Source organism: Carassius auratus, chromosome 17 (assembly GCF_003368295.1).
Source record: "Carassius auratus strain Wakin chromosome 17, ASM336829v1, whole genome shotgun sequence".
Classification (NCBI taxonomy): domain Eukaryota; kingdom Metazoa; phylum Chordata; class Actinopteri; order Cypriniformes; family Cyprinidae; genus Carassius; species Carassius auratus.
Genome location: NC_039259.1, coordinates 24,890,102 through 24,906,235, shown reverse-complemented (window position 1 = coordinate 24,906,235; position 16,134 = coordinate 24,890,102). Strand labels below are relative to the sequence as shown.

The following is a 16,134-nucleotide window of genomic DNA, read 5'->3' as shown; positions in this document are numbered from 1 at the left end:
CAGTACTTGATATGTGCATATTTTTCTCCTGATTCAGATGAGACCATTTTTTCAGATGCAAGCGATGCTTAAAACAGCAGAAAAGAGGAAATTTAAATTTAAACTAGTCCAGGTATGTTTCTCCCACTATAACTATCCCTGTACCAATTTACTGGTTTAAAAAGAAAACTCATCAACACAGAAAAAAAAACTGCATTTGTCAAGCCACTTAATGTAATCTTTAAATACATAGTAATAGTATACTCAAGTATTGTGTAGATTTCCTTTGTTTACTGAAAATGGCCTTGACTAAACTGTCTCAAACCAGCATCTTCTCCAGTCATATTTCCACGTCTATGAAGCTTTCAGAGGCCTCCGTGTTTACAGTGGCAGACCTGGCCGAGCTGTTCACTTAGATTAAATGTCTCTGTTTGTTTTCTAGATTGAAATTTTATGATTTTAATGAACCAAATTGAAATTAGAATGCATTTCTAATGATGTACAATGCATTGGTTTTAACGTTAGCACTCATGTATTTGTGATTGATCGATCAAACCTTTTTTAAGAAACCCACAGTAATCACAGTATGTCAGTCTGTGCTGTAAAGTCAATTAAAAAAACACATTATGTGACATTTTATTGGAATTATGCCCTTGTTTATTTTTTTTATCTAAATGCATTTTATGATGTTTTGGTAGGAAATTGTTTGATTTTACAGCAATCATCTTCCGTTCAGACTGTCTTTTCAGTGGATTGTCTGAAGAAAGTTTTGAGCATTTATCTGGTGCTATTTGCAAAACAAAAGACACGTGATTCAGTGTCCATAAAACTCATCCAATAAAGAGCACTTGTAAAAAGGAAAACCAGAAAGTAAAAGGAAAGAGACTTTCTTTGTCCTAGAATAGACAAGGGCAGAGGAGGAAACTGAACTCTTTCTGTCAAGCTGGACTAAAATGCCAAATATCGTTCATGTTAAGTTATTATAACCCAAATACAGTATTGCATATTTTCTCAGACTCAAAATTGTCAACAGAGGAATTAACCAAAAATAAATATTCCATTTATAAGAATTTGAATTTTGTGTGGTTTGCAATGTTAAAATTTAATTTTTCAGGGAAATGCTTAGCAGACTTATCATTTTTTTAAATCCCCTGAAAATGGATTGATTGCAATGCCATCGCTTTGCATTTTGGCATCTAACATTTGAAAATCTCCCTCACAAGGTTGAAGTACTGACTTCCTTCTCTGTCCAAACAGTCTTAAAGACATCAACTCTATGGCTAAGGTGTCAGTGAACTGCCCTTGACTCACTGTGACGGGATTTCTTTTCAAACAAGTCGTTGGGGTTCCCGAAACAGTAAAGCGTTTGCCATGCCCTTTAAAAACCTATACAGACAAAAGAGAGAGATAAAACGAAACACCGCCCCTGTACCTCCAATCCGTTTGCATGACAAACATACTCAGTACAGTGCGCCGTCTGCTAAGTGGGTTGTCTTGTCGGTAGTATTTTTTTTCTACTTTTGCCTGAACTACTTTTGGTTGGTGTAACCTTGGACTCCCCGCAACTTGTCCTATTCATGTGTGGAATCTCATTGTTGGTGTGGACATCATTCAAGCTGGTGTTCCAAAGCAACTGGAGGTTCCCACTTCATTAGAGCTGTGATTCGGAGGGCTGGAGAGAGCGCAAGCACTACGTCTGACTCTGACAGCCAGTCAAAGTGATAACCAGAAAGATTTGGCTGAAGGGCCGAAGACAAAACTACATTTGAGGAGAGAAGAATCCAGAAAGGCATTAAGGATGACACCTGCTACACTGGCACTGACATGGTCTTTGCTCTCAATATGGACAGTAATTTCTGCTGTGCAGATGGAAGAAGCTGGTAAGTCTGATTAAACACATGCAAAGAGAAATATTCAAGTGCATGACTTTATTGTTACATGCACGTAAAGCAGTTTGAATTTGTGATGTACCTGTTGGCAAATTTATTATAATAAACCTAAAATTAGATTTTAAATGTCTTCCATGCATTGTTTTACATTTTATCGCATTACAGAATCTACCACGGCACTGCAAGTAATATATTGTGTGTGTATAAATTAATATATATATATATATATATATATATATATATATATATATATATATATATATATATATATATATATATATATATATATATATATATATTAATATATTAATATTATATATAAAATATAAATTAATTGCAGTGCAATGGTATATATAAAATAATGCAAATATACTATTTTTTATGTTTTACTTTTTTTATTTTTTTGAACACTAAAGCATGTACCATCCAATACTAAAATATTATTATATGCAAAATGAATACTTAAACATTCTTCCTCTCTGTTTTCATCTAGATCTCAATGAGACCGTCATCTGCACAAACGATCAGATGCAAGTTATCATTCCCAGTTTGTTTTTTCTGAACAAGGATCGACCTGTTTACGTATGTTTATTCCATCTATTTCATAAATAATTAAATAAATTGAAACTTTTTTGCTTTTTTATGCCATTTTTTTATTTTGCTGATCTCTTTTCAGGTTTGGGATTTGCACTTGAATGATCCTGACTGTCGAGGTGTTGAGGTTGGGAACGACTATGTCTTCAGCATCAAGACAAACCTCACGGACTGCGGCACCATTATGGTAATCCTCATTAACATCGTCAGGCCATTGTGTGTAATCATAAAACCACTTTAGATGATCACAAGGACTAGTTTCCTCCAGCCGACTGTAAACACTTGTTGCACGAAGGCAAACTACAAGATGGGTATCTTTGCCTATTAAACTTAAAAATACAAACAGTAAATTTCCTTATTTTACAATCCTTTCATTGGTTGAAAGGTGATAATGTGCTTTGTTTATGGAATTATGAAACCTTCTTAAAAATATAAAGAATAAAATATTATAGCATACTCATAATTATGTGCATTGTAATAAGGGGCAACCATGATGCTTAGATATCCTTTTAAGGAATAATTGAGTTTATTTAATTATTTTTCAATGCACATCATTGTTCATTTCCCTCCAAATTTGCAATCTAGTCCTTTTAGAGCTCGGAGGGGAGGGCACACAGCCATGCGGCTCTAAATTATCCTGATTTATATGGAAATGATTACTGTGTTTTCAGCCATGGTGAAAAGGCCGACCATAATTCAGTGCCGTACTTTATAGTCCTTCTTTTATTCTGCCCTACAGCCAGCCTCAAACAGCGCTAACGCAACCCAGAGGACAAGCTTCACTCTGGCACGGCATAAATCAGTACTTGAGACCATGAGTATCGTTGAGAGCCTCTCTCGGGACTCAGCAGACTATTTCTTGTAAAGCCAGCAAAAGGTTAACGCAGCTTAGAAAGGAGACGAATTCCCTCCTTCTCCCTCTTCAGAAGTTTTACAAGCTTTTTTCATACTTGCTGGTTAAAGTAGGGCGTCTTTGGATTAGAGAAATAAAATCCTTGGATGTAGAAATCAGCTGTTTTTGAGAATTAGAATCTAGATAGGCAGCTTTCTGTCCCTTGTACATGCAGGATTGATTTAAACCGAAAAATGTGAGGCGAAGAGCACTAACGTTTGGTCAAGAAGATGCTTGTTTACTGAATCAGGAGGTGTGTTTGTAATGGTTGGGGAAATAAAAGGACAATAAAGTTTGTTTTACCGGATGTGGTTGGGCACAGTTTAGCCCCTTCAATAGCACGTCATTTCCTAATGTTGACCTTTAACTTCTTACATTTTATTGGCCTGTGAATGTCACTCAGATGTTATTAAACATAACGTAAACCAAAAGTAAAGTTAGACAAGACAAAATATATCAAAAGACTTTCAATGTAAACTCATCAAGATAAATTATTAAATTTATCTAGCCTAGTCTGTAAGTTTACATCCGTTTGAAGGATATTAGATGTCTGAAGGTTCATTAGCCCATGTGTTGTTAGAATACTTAGAGTTTGAATTGAAGATAGTTTTGAAGTTTGAAGCTTATTTAAACTCATTATTATATGCATTGAGATAGATAGATAGATAGATAGACAGACAGACAGACAGACAGACAGACAGATAGATAGATAGATACTTATTTACTCAATAATTAAAAGTGTTTCATGTTTTCCTCAGGCATCAGATGATTCTCATATCATGTTCACCAACTCGATCCGCAATAATGAAACTGATATCATCACCAGAAGCTACATCAACATCACATTTGGGTGTCGATACCCACTAAACTACATGGTTCAGCAGCAAAACGGGGGGAATCTGGTCAGAGTGGATGTGAGGTGAGCTTCTCTGACATCACCAGTTAATAAAGTCTGCAACTCTTTTTGGTTCAGAGCTCAGTCTGTCTGGGACTGCAGCACTCCATATGTAGTAATGACTTTAATTATCACTATTTTTCTGAGCTTAAAAAAGGCCGAGCCCCTCACTAATTGTTTGTTTGTATGTAAACACAATAAAGGAAGCTAATGGTAACAAAAGACTGCTCTGGGGTCGAACTCAAGAGTTTCATTCAATATTCATTGAGCAGACCTTTCAGTCTCTTCAATGAGTCTTTTAACATTCTCTGCCCCGCAGGACAATCACTCTGAACACGGAGGATGGAAATTTCTCAGTCTCCATGCTGCTGTATAAAGACGAAGAGTTTCAGGATAAATGGACCACTGTTCCTTCTCTCACACTTGAGGACAACATCTATGTCAAAGTTTACATGGTGTGTGTTGAGCTGAATAGAGGACATTACTCACTACAAGCTACTGCGGGCTTTCATGAAAGCTGCCGTGCATGTTCTTTATGCTGCAGTTGAGAACTGTTTGACTCTTTGTTTTCAGATGAGCAGAACATTCTATCTATCCATCCATCTGTCTATCCGTCTATACGTCTGTCTGTCTATTGTTTGTTTGTTCGATGTTCTATCTATCTATCTATCTATCTATCTATCTATCTCTAATATTCTTTTAGAAAATACTATTTACACTCAGAATGACTAAATTAATGAAAATTAAAAGATTTCATGTACATAAATCCTGCTAATTACTTTGAATCACAAATTCTACATTCCAGTCAAAATGTACAAATGCACAAAAAATGTACCATATTTTTATTGTAAGACGCTGACACGTATTCTCCATATGAGCAATAATTATTTTCTAACGGAATCACTTGAAATGTGCTAATGAAGCTTTCCGGGATTTCATCCTACAGATTCCAGCAAATCTTTTTCTGAGAGTGGACAGATGTTGGGCCACACCAACCAGTGACCCTTACAGCAACATTCAGTATATCTTCATCAGGGACAGGTATGGGACATAAGTTTTAGCCTTTGCCTATCAAGCATTTAATTTTAGTGATTGCTTCATTAGTCTTTTGCTCAGGTTTTAAATGCTTCATTCAATCATAATTATCACCAGAGGTGTGAAAGGATGTTGTTGAGACATGCTGTTGAAACCATTGCTAAAGGAGCATGCAGCTTTAGTCATGTGACGACCATCAGCAGCCGTATGTTAGAGAATAGAGAAAACCTAATTAACTCATTCCCTTGAGTACAAATATCACACTGACTTACATTTCTCTTCACATCAGTTGTCCAGTGTTGTGGGATGACCAGACACTAGCCATGATGAAGAACGGTCAAGGACCAGAAGCTCTTTTCAGGATACAGATGTTCAAGTTTGTTGGAAGCTCCTACACAGATGTTTTCCTGCACTGCAACGTCCAGATCTGTCATAACACAGGAGGAGTGTGCCGGCCTGTGAGTTCCCAAGTCATGCATTGGTTTAATTAAATAAAAAACACAGTAAAAACACTAATATCATTTTCTATTTTAATATATTCCAAAATGTATTCATTTCTGTGATGCCAAGCTGAATTTCAGTCTTCAGTGGCACGTGATCCTTCAGAAAACGTTCTAATATGCTTATTGTTGCTTCAGGAACCGATCATTATATTGTAAAAATTTACTGTTGCTGTTTATTATTTTTGTGGAAATAATTTAGCTAAAATTTAGGTAAAATCTTCACCATCACTTTTGATCAATTTGATGCATCCTTGCTGAATAGAAGTTTTAATCTCACTGAACTCAGAGTTTTGAACAGTAGATTAGTAGGTTAGTAAACTTTTCCTTTAGAATGTTGTTTGCACCATAGTAACTTTAAACACTTGGTGCATCACAGAACTGCTCTTCTGAAGATGCATCAGTACGGACACGCAGGGATGTTGCATCATCTCACACTCTATCGTATGGACCAATCAGAAGGCTCAAAACTGACATGGAGAATACTAGCCCCAGTAAGTCTTAGAAACTCTTGTGCCTTCATTAGAGTCGCCATACTCACCAAATGTGCTCAACTTATTTGAACATCCCCAGATTCAAATGTGCCTCCTGTGGAAACCTTTGTATTGGGTGGTCTGCTGTTCATCCTGATTGTCATAACAGGAGTTTTTGGGAAACTCTGGCTCCAGAGCAGGAACTCGTATCCAACCCAAGAGGCCCAGCTCACTCTCTCCAACATCCACCACATCTCAGAGGTGGCCAGCTAACCTGGGATCTCATTTACACAGTGTTGTGTCAAATATGTTCAGTTTGAATGCATTGTCTGCTAACCTATAGTGTTTTTTTTTTTTTTTTTATAGTAGTTGTTCTTTTTTTGTCTTTTATTGTGAAATAAATAAAAATGCTTTTTGATTTCCTAATGGCTTACTTAATATAGCTACTTTTCAAAATTAGTAAATAAGCCACTTTATGGTTGTGAAGAGTGCAGTTGAACATGCTCAAAGTAAATATGATGATCTACACCTTGCTAGAACACCTGTTTGAACTTGTGGAGAGCTGACTTCATATAGTTAAGCTACATCTAAAAAAAAGGAAAAAAAAGAAGAAGAATAGGAAAATCAGTGAAGAAAACCTCTGGATCTTGATCTTGGTTTGATATTTTTTAAGCATTTTAATGTATGACTTAAGTTTACAAATAACCTAAATTTTATAGAGAGATTTATATAGAGAGAGTGTATATATGTAAAATGTGTGTGTGTGTGTGTGTGTGAGAGAGAGAGAGAGAGAGAGAGAGAGAGAGAGAGAGAGAGAGAGAGAGAGTGTGTGTGTGTGTGTGAGTGTGTGTGTGTGTGTGTGTTTACTGTTTAGTCTCCGCCCATCTATGGGCCTCTGTTCAGTTCAGTGTACAGTGTGACACAGATTTCAACAGAAACACAGACAGACAGCAGTGAAAACAACATCACTGTCATTATACTCGATTAAATATTTTTTTTTTATTAAATAAATACTTTATTGTCCACATTAAACTACAGAAGATTCGTCACAGATCAACGGTAAGACACTTTAATGTCTGTTTACTTTGAGTAGTTTCCTGACCGGTGTTACGGTTTAACTGGTTACCGTGTTATCTGGTGACCAACTTCCTGTTTAGGTCTCCGCTGCAGATGTGCTGGAACGACGGCAGCAGATTCGCCGATTCTGAAAGCACAAACTGACGTGATATTAAGTGCCTAATAAACGCAGACTTGCTCATTGCATGATTTTGATATTCTTGCAGAGATGACAAGTTATAGGTATGATCGACCGTAGCGGCTGAAGTAAGTAGGATAAACAAAAAAATAAAATAAAGTAAATCTGTGAGGGCACGGGTTTCGAACACGCGCTAAAAGACGACGCGCCGCGAGACGACACTCACGAACCACCGAGCCATCGATCTTTACATAAGCAGCTCCAGATCTCTGCATTCAACACAGGACTCTCGGCGTCACATCGTGACACTGGCTGAATCAAGGAATTGTGACCGTGTTAACTTGTGACCTCTGTTTGCAAGCCAAAATCCAATTTTACTGTTGCTATAAGTTAACAATTCCAGCCAAAGCGCTTCTAATGCTGCTAAATGATTTGATACGATCTGAAAAATTACTCATCGTCAAAAATTACGAACCCCATTAATGTAAACATGCATAACAACAGCCCAACGTTTAAGTAGCTTAGTTCCATTGGTTCATTGGCAAAACACATTCTTACAGTGGCAGGCTGCCCACATACACTTCTTGGCTATGAACTGCAAAACTAGATGTACAGAAAGCATCATTTCACTTTGAGGAAGAATATTTAATTATAATAGGTTGCACTACTTTGCTGTAAAGTGTAATTTACTTTGTTTAAATAACTTTGCAACATATTTTTCTGCTTGAATGGTTGTGATTGTATGCATCTGAATTGAAATCAACTAGACACAAAGCACAATTGACTACATAAAATGTTCATTACAGACTTACATGCAAAGACCATCAAAGTTTTGATTGAACCCAAATGGCCATTTCCGTTACAACCATTAAAGCTCGTTTAAATGTTCTGTGTTGTTTTTATTCAGGTTTTTCACCAGCATTTAGACAATATAATAGATAATATTTCACATAATCTTTATTAAACAAAATAGATGATAAACAAGTTAACACAGGCACATTGTCTAGTGCAACATGCATTCTTCACAGATTAATATCACATGTGACCTATGGTTTCACTGGAACTGTGTTGGTCAGCCTCCTATTGAGGAAGATTTGATTTGTCCTGCTTGTGTTTAAGTGTGTGTGTGGTAAAGCAGTGAAAAGTCCTCTAGAAGTGTTATATGAATTTGTTTTTTACCTTTGTTTATATAGTGCTTTATACAATACTAATTGTGTCAAAGCAGCTTTACAGAGTCAACAGGAAAATGGAGAACAACAGTCATTTTTCAGCTAAAGTCAGTTCATTGATTTAGTGATGGCATCGTCAAACCAATGAGCTTAGTGATTATGAACCAGTGAAATGAACCACTTCTGTGTACACTGTCTTTTGTAGCATGATTGATTTGAGCATTAACATTTCTTTGATTCATTTTGTTTTCTTTGTATTTTTGACAAATGTCTAGTACACCAAGATAAATTCCTTGTACCTATAAATCCATTGTATCTTACAATAAAAGGGATTGTGAAAATAACTTGTGGAGCATTGATTGAAAGATTTTGGAAATTTGTCATTTACATATTTTGACATTGTGGCTGAGAGGTTGCATGGGAACAATGTCCCAACAGATATGGATCCATTTCGAAATCCTGATTTTTACTAGTGTTTTTGACACTCTTTAAAAGTTGTGGCTATTTAGTAACACTTTAAATGTTGTTTTGGATAGATGACAGGTGATATATATATTTTTTTATGTTGTAAAATAAGAAGTGTATGTGGGCAGCCTGCCACTGTAAGAATGTGTTTTGCCAATGAACCAATGGAACTAAGCTACTTAAACGTTGGGCTGTTGTTATGCATGTTTACATTAATGGGGTTCGTAATTTTTGACGATGAGTAATTTTTCAGATCGTATCAAATCATTTAGCAGCATTAGAAGCGCTTTGGCTGGAATTGTTAACTTATAGCAACAGTAAAATTGGATTTTGGCTTGCAAACAGAGGTCACAAGTTAACACGGTCACAATTCCTTGATTCAGCCAGTGTCACGATGTGACGCCGAGAGTCCTGTGTTGAATGCAGAGATCTGGAGCTGCTTATGTAAAGATCGATGGCTCGGTGGTTCGTGAGTGTCGTCTCGCGGCGCGTCGTCTTTTAGCGCGTGTTCGAAACCCGTGCCCTCACAGATTTACTTTATTTTATTTTTTTGTTTATCCTACTTACTTCAGCCGCTACGGTCGATCATACCTATAACTTGTCATCTCTGCAAGAATATCAAAATCATGCAATGAGCAAGTCTGCGTTTATTAGGCACTTAATATCACGTCAGTTTGTGCTTTCAGAATCGGCGAATCTGCTGCTGTCGTTCCAGCACATCTGCAGCGGAGACCTAAACAGGAAGTTGGTCACCAGATAACACGGTAACCAGTTAAACCGTAACACCGGCTCCAAGCGAATAACAGCCCGATCTTCGTTAAAATAGAAAAATATTATTTTTCCCTCATACTAGCATGATATCGCTTCGTCAGTGTACAACGTTTATTAATTGCGTTTGTGTTGTTTTCATTAAATCTTGCAGTTCGCGGCTAACCAGCTAATGCTAAAGGCTTTGTGTTTGTCAGTTTACGTCATAATACAAACATAAAGGTGTTTAAGGATGTTTCAATGGCGTTAAATAGTAAATTATTGATATGTAAGAGATCATGACACTGCTGCCAGGTTCATGATTAGAAAGAACAACAAAAGCTGCTTCAAGTTTCATAAGTTTGACTGGATAGTTTAGTGCGTCTGTAAAATATGATTGCCATCATGTCATATTTGGGAAATATAGCCTAAGCAACTGTAATTAATGGGGAAAAATGTGTGTGTGTGTGTGTGTGTGTGTGTGTGTGTGTGTGTGTATTGTATTGTATTATATAAAAGTTATATTAAAATTATTACAATTAAAACTATTTAATGACCTGTTTTGTCCATAATATTGAGCTCATACTGTAACTGACATATACCTTAAGTATAAACAGTGTAGACTGGCATGAATAATAAAATTCAGAATATTTTAAATAACAACATATAAGGTTTTAAAAATATTTTGCTTTTCTCCACCTCGGTTGTGATAAAGTTGTTTTAAATTCTATTGTTTCATAGAATTCATCCCATTTGAAAATTAGGTGAAGTGATTCATTGAAGCGTTAGACTGTTGTTGTTGTTTGTTTGTTGGAAAACTGTAGGAAGACATTAGCTTATTACCAACACTTTTGGTATATTTACTTATTTGTCTTAACAGTTTTTGTTTGCTATAAATGAACCTATAAGAATTTCAACTGGATTGAATTGCTGACCTTTCTGTTCCACTGAAAGCACACAATAAAATCCTATCAAATAAGCATCATACATCACAGATCTAAACAAAATATTTGTCTAATGATATGCTTTGAACCACAAGTTCTCACACAAAAATGTAACCTATATAATGCCACAAATCTGAACCCCTCTAACACTGGAATCCTGAAGTCATGTCATGTTTGGGGTCATACTGACATGCTGTTAAGCGTGCTGTCTGTTGTAAGACCTTATGAGTGATAGCTTGTGCAACTGTATTCCTTATTGCACATGAGCACTAGATACCAAACACCTAAGTATTCAGAAAACATCCTCAGATGTGTTTTGCTGTTTCAAAAGAAGCCATCACAAGACACTGTGGCAGGCTGACACGCCGGCATTGTACAAAAAGGTTTCGCAATGTTTATGCCCAGCTGGTATTACAAGGGCTATGTTGAAAGTCAGCTTACACCACAGCAGGACAACCCCCCATCACCCCCCACCAGACCCCAGACCTCAACCCGACCCAACTGACTCAGACGGTTTGTATTTAGATCATGCCGGCTGAGTCTAGCTGCACATGTCTAGCCAAGCCCTGTCATGCTGGGGAGAGAGAGAAGCTTCTTGAATGACATTTGGAAGTGTTTCTTTTGAGAGGAAGCCATGCCTGATTCCTATAACATATGGTTCAGAAACAAGGGGTCATGTTCCTCGAAGAACCGTGCAACTTTAGTTGAGAGTTGTGAAATGACAGTGCAATAGTTTAGTAATATGGTAAACATACTTAGAGAGAGCAATGGGGTCTGATTTACAAGCCGTGTAGTGATGATCACAAAGACATGTGTGTCAAAATAAGATCGGGTCTAACAATCTCTTTTCTTTTCTTCCACAGTGTTTTGTGTAGCGTCTTTGGGTTTGCAATGGAGGAGCTTCATGTTCATTGCTTGAAATGCGTCAACCGCCGATGTATGATTAGACCAGAGCCTAGCATTTCCTGTGATCTCATGGGTTGCCCTCTTGTATGTGGGGCAGTTTTCCACTCATGCAAACTGAATGAGCACCGCTTGCTCTGTCCGTACGAAAGAGTCCCGTGTCTGAACCGTGGATTTGGATGTCCATTCACGCTAGTCAGGGTCAAAATGGCACACCACCTTGTAACGTGCCCAGCCAGCATTGTGTGTTGCACTATGGAATGGAATCGATGGCCAGTGAGTTATGCAGATTGTAAGTCTTACGATAACTTGATTAAGGAGGTTTGTGATGTGGAGCAGCTCGACATGGCTTTGGCCCTCCAGGATCAGCGAATGTTGCTGGAGTCGCTTAAAGTGGCGACCACTGTGACAAAATCTCTGGAGGAGCAAAATCAGGACGATTCCAGCCCCCAGGATTCAGACCCGGAAAATGAATTTACACAACCTTACACAATTTCAGTGGAAAACAGTAGAAGCTTTGCTGCCACTTTGGACGTTCTCCGTAGTGCGAAAAATATTGACTTGATTGTGGAGAATCTTGATGGTGAGGAACTGAATGGAGGTTGCAACAGTGTCAGGAATGGCGATGGGGACTTCAGCAATGACACAAAGGAAAGTGACACTGATTCAGATTCAGATCTGGGAGCGGTAGGTGGTGCTGACTGTCCTTTTCCAGTAGACCCTGAAGATGAAAGAGATGATTGGCTGGAGAACAGTGGATGTGGTGAATCTTCTGAAGAAGAAGGCGAAATGAATGGTGGGATAGAACTCAGTGGACTTCCTAATGAAGGGAACACTGACAGCCAGGTTAGACTTGAAAGAGTCAATGCCTCTTCAAACTTTAGCCAGATTTTACCTGATCATTCCATACCTGCTCTAGCACAGGAGCTTGAAATTGCCCACTTGCCCCAACTACCTATTCCTTTTCCCATCCCTGTGCCTAACCTAATGCACAACAATGTTCTGCACCACTTCTCTTTTAGAATTGAGGACCGATGGCTAGAGCGCAAGTTGGAAAATCTCCAAGTACTCAGGGGAATGAACTTGTTTACAATCAATGGGCGAAGAACTCTGTTTTCTAACCCCTATTTATTCAAAGCCAAGATGGAGGACAAGGCTGTGGACACGTCAGACCTTGAGGTGGCAGATGATCCGATGGGTCTTCACGGCATTGACCTCATCACTGCTGCTTTGCTCTTTTGTTTGGGAGACTCACCTGGAGGTAGGGGCATCTCAGACAGTCGCTTTGTAGATGGGTATCGAATTGACTTTGGCACGCAAACCTTCTCCCTCCCTTCCGCCATACTGGCAACCAGCACCATGGTAGGTGACATTGCCTCAGCATCTGCCTGTGACCATGCCAGTCCACAACTCTCCAACCCCATTCCATTTCACACCCTCAGATTAGACCTCGTTCTAGAGTGTGTGGCACGCTATCAGACCAAACAGCGCTCTATGTTCACCTTCGTATGCGGACAGCTGTTTCGGAGGGATGAGTTCTCCTCCCATTTTAAGAATGTCCATGGTGACATACATGCTGGCCTTAATGGTTGGATGGAGCGAAGGTGCCCATTGGCGTACTATGGATGCACCTACTCACAAAGAAGGTTCTGCCCTTCGGTACAAGGATTCAGAATCATCCACGACCGACACCTGAGCTCCTTTGGGGTGCAACCTGGGTTAGCAGCTTATCCCGATGAGCCTCTATCCAAAACTGTAACCTGTCAGTCCAGGTCCCACTGTGACCATCTTAGTGACCTTCCTTTTGAGTTACTCCAGCACATTGCAAGCTTCTTGGATGGCTTTAGCCTGTGCCAACTCTCCAGGGTGTCTCACACTATGAGGGATGTGTGTGCCAGTCTTCTTCAATCACGTGGCATGGTGGTCCTGCTTTGGGAGAAGACGAAGCTAGCTGATGGAACCTCATCCTGGCAGATACAAGACAAGGTAATCGAAGAGCCTTCACCTGGTTGTCTTGAAGCACCAAGCATAAAAAGCAATTTTTCACAATCTAATCTTGCTGATGTTTTTCATTTTAGGTGTGGCGCTTCAGTACGGCATTCGAAACTGTGAACGAGTGGAAGTTTGCAGACATTTCCAGCATGGCCGACCACCTCAAGACGTGCAAGTTTAACACCATAACACGGAGAGAAGAGGCTGTCCCACTTCCATGTATGAGTTTCACAAAAGAACTTACAAAAGAGGGACGCTCTATACGTTCAGTGCTTAAACCAGTGATATAGACTGTGAGGATTTCATTTTATAATACACCATGCCTTATGTGTTTAAGTGAACCGTGGGATTTGTTTGGCGACATAATCATTAAAATAAGAGCCTCAACTTAAACCACTTTTGGAAGAGTTGTTTTTGAATAAACAATATCTAACTGCTGTAGTGATGATGGTTGTGCTGTCTTGCACTTTTGATACAGTATATTCAGGCTTTTTTTTTTTTACAAATGTATTGCTTTTGTTGAGATATGTAGCTTTAAACCAGAAACACTGAATTGTTAAATGGTGATGACCAAACGGAAAGCCATTGTCTTCATCTTTGTAATGCAGGAACACACAATACAATTATTTCTGTCATATAGATCAGTGGTCCTCAACTGGTTTTACTTTTGGACCCAAAGTTACATTGAACATGAAATGGTGACCATATACAAATCTGGACGTAACTCGTCTTTACTGTACTCTTGGTCATTTTCTTGTTTATTTTTAACCATACTTAGTTGTCCTCCTTGAGGATGATGTCAAGCAAATTCTCCATTTTGGCATTTGATTCAGTACATAAATTTGTTCCAAAATACAACGTTTGATTAGACATTGTTTAAAAGATATACAAACTGTTTTCTCTTTACAAGTCCATTTATATTACTTCCTACTTATTCATGGCTATATGGCTAACCGTTGATTTTATTTGATCAATTTCGTTTGACAAACAGAACAGACCTGCAAATTGAGAACCACTGATGTAAACTTTATTCACCTGATTTCTCTCTCATTTAAAAATCTATAAATTACAGTCTTTGATATTTTTAATCAGGTTTTCAGAATAAACACATAACAATTATTTTTCTGAGATGCATTAATATTATCCAGTTTTAACTGTATAAGACATATACTACTTGATACTGTCACACGCTACACTTCCAGTGGTCATCCTGAAATGTAAATGTACTTTCTATTTTGATGGCATGTGCTGAATTATTACTTTTTCAATCTACCTGATTGTGAGGCATTGTTCAAAACCTGCAGGACAGGTATAAGACTGCAGCTGTAGCCTGGTTTTGGTTGCACACGGTACATGTGCAGATTTACTTCTCTGTCTCAGGGGTTTAACATCAAGCATAAGCCATTATAGACAGTTTATCTATGAGAAGCTAGACGCCAGCTTGTGATTTTATACTTTTATTTGTTGATGGTTTAAAAGTCAAGTTTACAGTTCCTAAAAGTTAAGATTTTTACTGTAACTCTTTTCAGGTGTGCAGTGACAATGTTTCAGATTGCTAACATTTTGAAATGTTGCAATATTTTCATCTGAAAAGAAAACAATTCTCTCAACCTTGTTTAAGGGATTAGATGTGTGATATGTCTTACTGTTTGTGCTTTCTGTGAATTTTGAGTATGACAGTCCTTACATTTGTGTTGATGACAATAGAACAATATTCTGAAACATTTGAGTTATGAATAATCTAATTTTAACATCTTTGAAAACTGAAGAGTTATAAAAATGCTTAAAAATAAATATATATATATAAATAATAAATTTAAATAATAATTTAACAGAGTTGACATCAGTCCATGTGCAATGTGTGATCATGTCTTTGTTTGAGTGATTTTTTTCCCCCAAAGGAACCAGATGCATTTATATATTGCATAAAGCCTTATTTTGTTTTTGAACGATTGTGATGTTCTTTATTCATTTAAGTATATTTACTCAGCTTTGTATATATATATTTGCTTCAGTAATTACTTGGAGGTTTTTTAAGAATATAAATAATAAAATGTGCAATGCATATGCATTTAATATTTTAAGTGCATAGGGTGTCTTTGATTTTACAGATATTTTAAAATAACATTACTATATTTTTGTGTTTGTAAAGTGTTTTACCTCCAGGTGGTGCTGCTATATTCAGAAGCAGAATAGGCTAATAAAATAAGCAGGTCTTTTGCACGTTACATTTCCTGAGAGATACAAATTTGTTAATATAACAATTGATTTGTTTCCTAAGAACAGCGTTTAATGTTAATTAAAGTTGGGATTGGCTTTTGAGTAGCCTTTATATCACCATTAATGAGGACAAACTTGTATAGACAAATACATTACGTCTATTTTTCAGCTTCTATCTCAGAATAATTTCACCTCTGCGTCGAAACATACACATAGACGGCGAAAAACCAAGATGAATGTCC

General features: G+C 37.6%; 2 protein-coding genes across 2 annotated transcripts; both read left to right on the top strand.

The window, feature by feature from the left end:
• Positions 1-1,483: 1,483 nt before the first annotated feature.
• Positions 1,484-6,677, top strand: LOC113117945 (alpha-tectorin-like). The gene is made up of 9 exons (XM_026286844.1): positions 1,484-1,859; positions 2,362-2,450; positions 2,545-2,649; positions 4,113-4,273; positions 4,569-4,704; positions 5,196-5,290; positions 5,574-5,742; positions 6,164-6,278; positions 6,358-6,677. The coding sequence occupies exons 1-9, from the start codon at positions 1,778-1,780 to the stop codon at positions 6,528-6,530; spliced, it is 1,125 nt and encodes a 374-aa protein (XP_026142629.1). The 5' UTR covers positions 1,484-1,777; the 3' UTR covers positions 6,531-6,677.
• Positions 6,678-7,148: 471 nt separating this feature from the next.
• LOC113117708 (F-box only protein 30-like) lies at positions 7,149-15,657 on the top strand. The gene is made up of 3 exons (XM_026286590.1): positions 7,149-7,316; positions 11,641-13,666; positions 13,759-15,657. Exons 2-3 carry the CDS (start codon positions 11,669-11,671, stop codon positions 13,960-13,962), a joined length of 2,202 nt encoding a protein of 733 aa, XP_026142375.1. The 5' UTR covers positions 7,149-7,316; positions 11,641-11,668; the 3' UTR covers positions 13,963-15,657.
• The last annotated feature ends 477 nt before the right edge of the window (positions 15,658-16,134 follow it).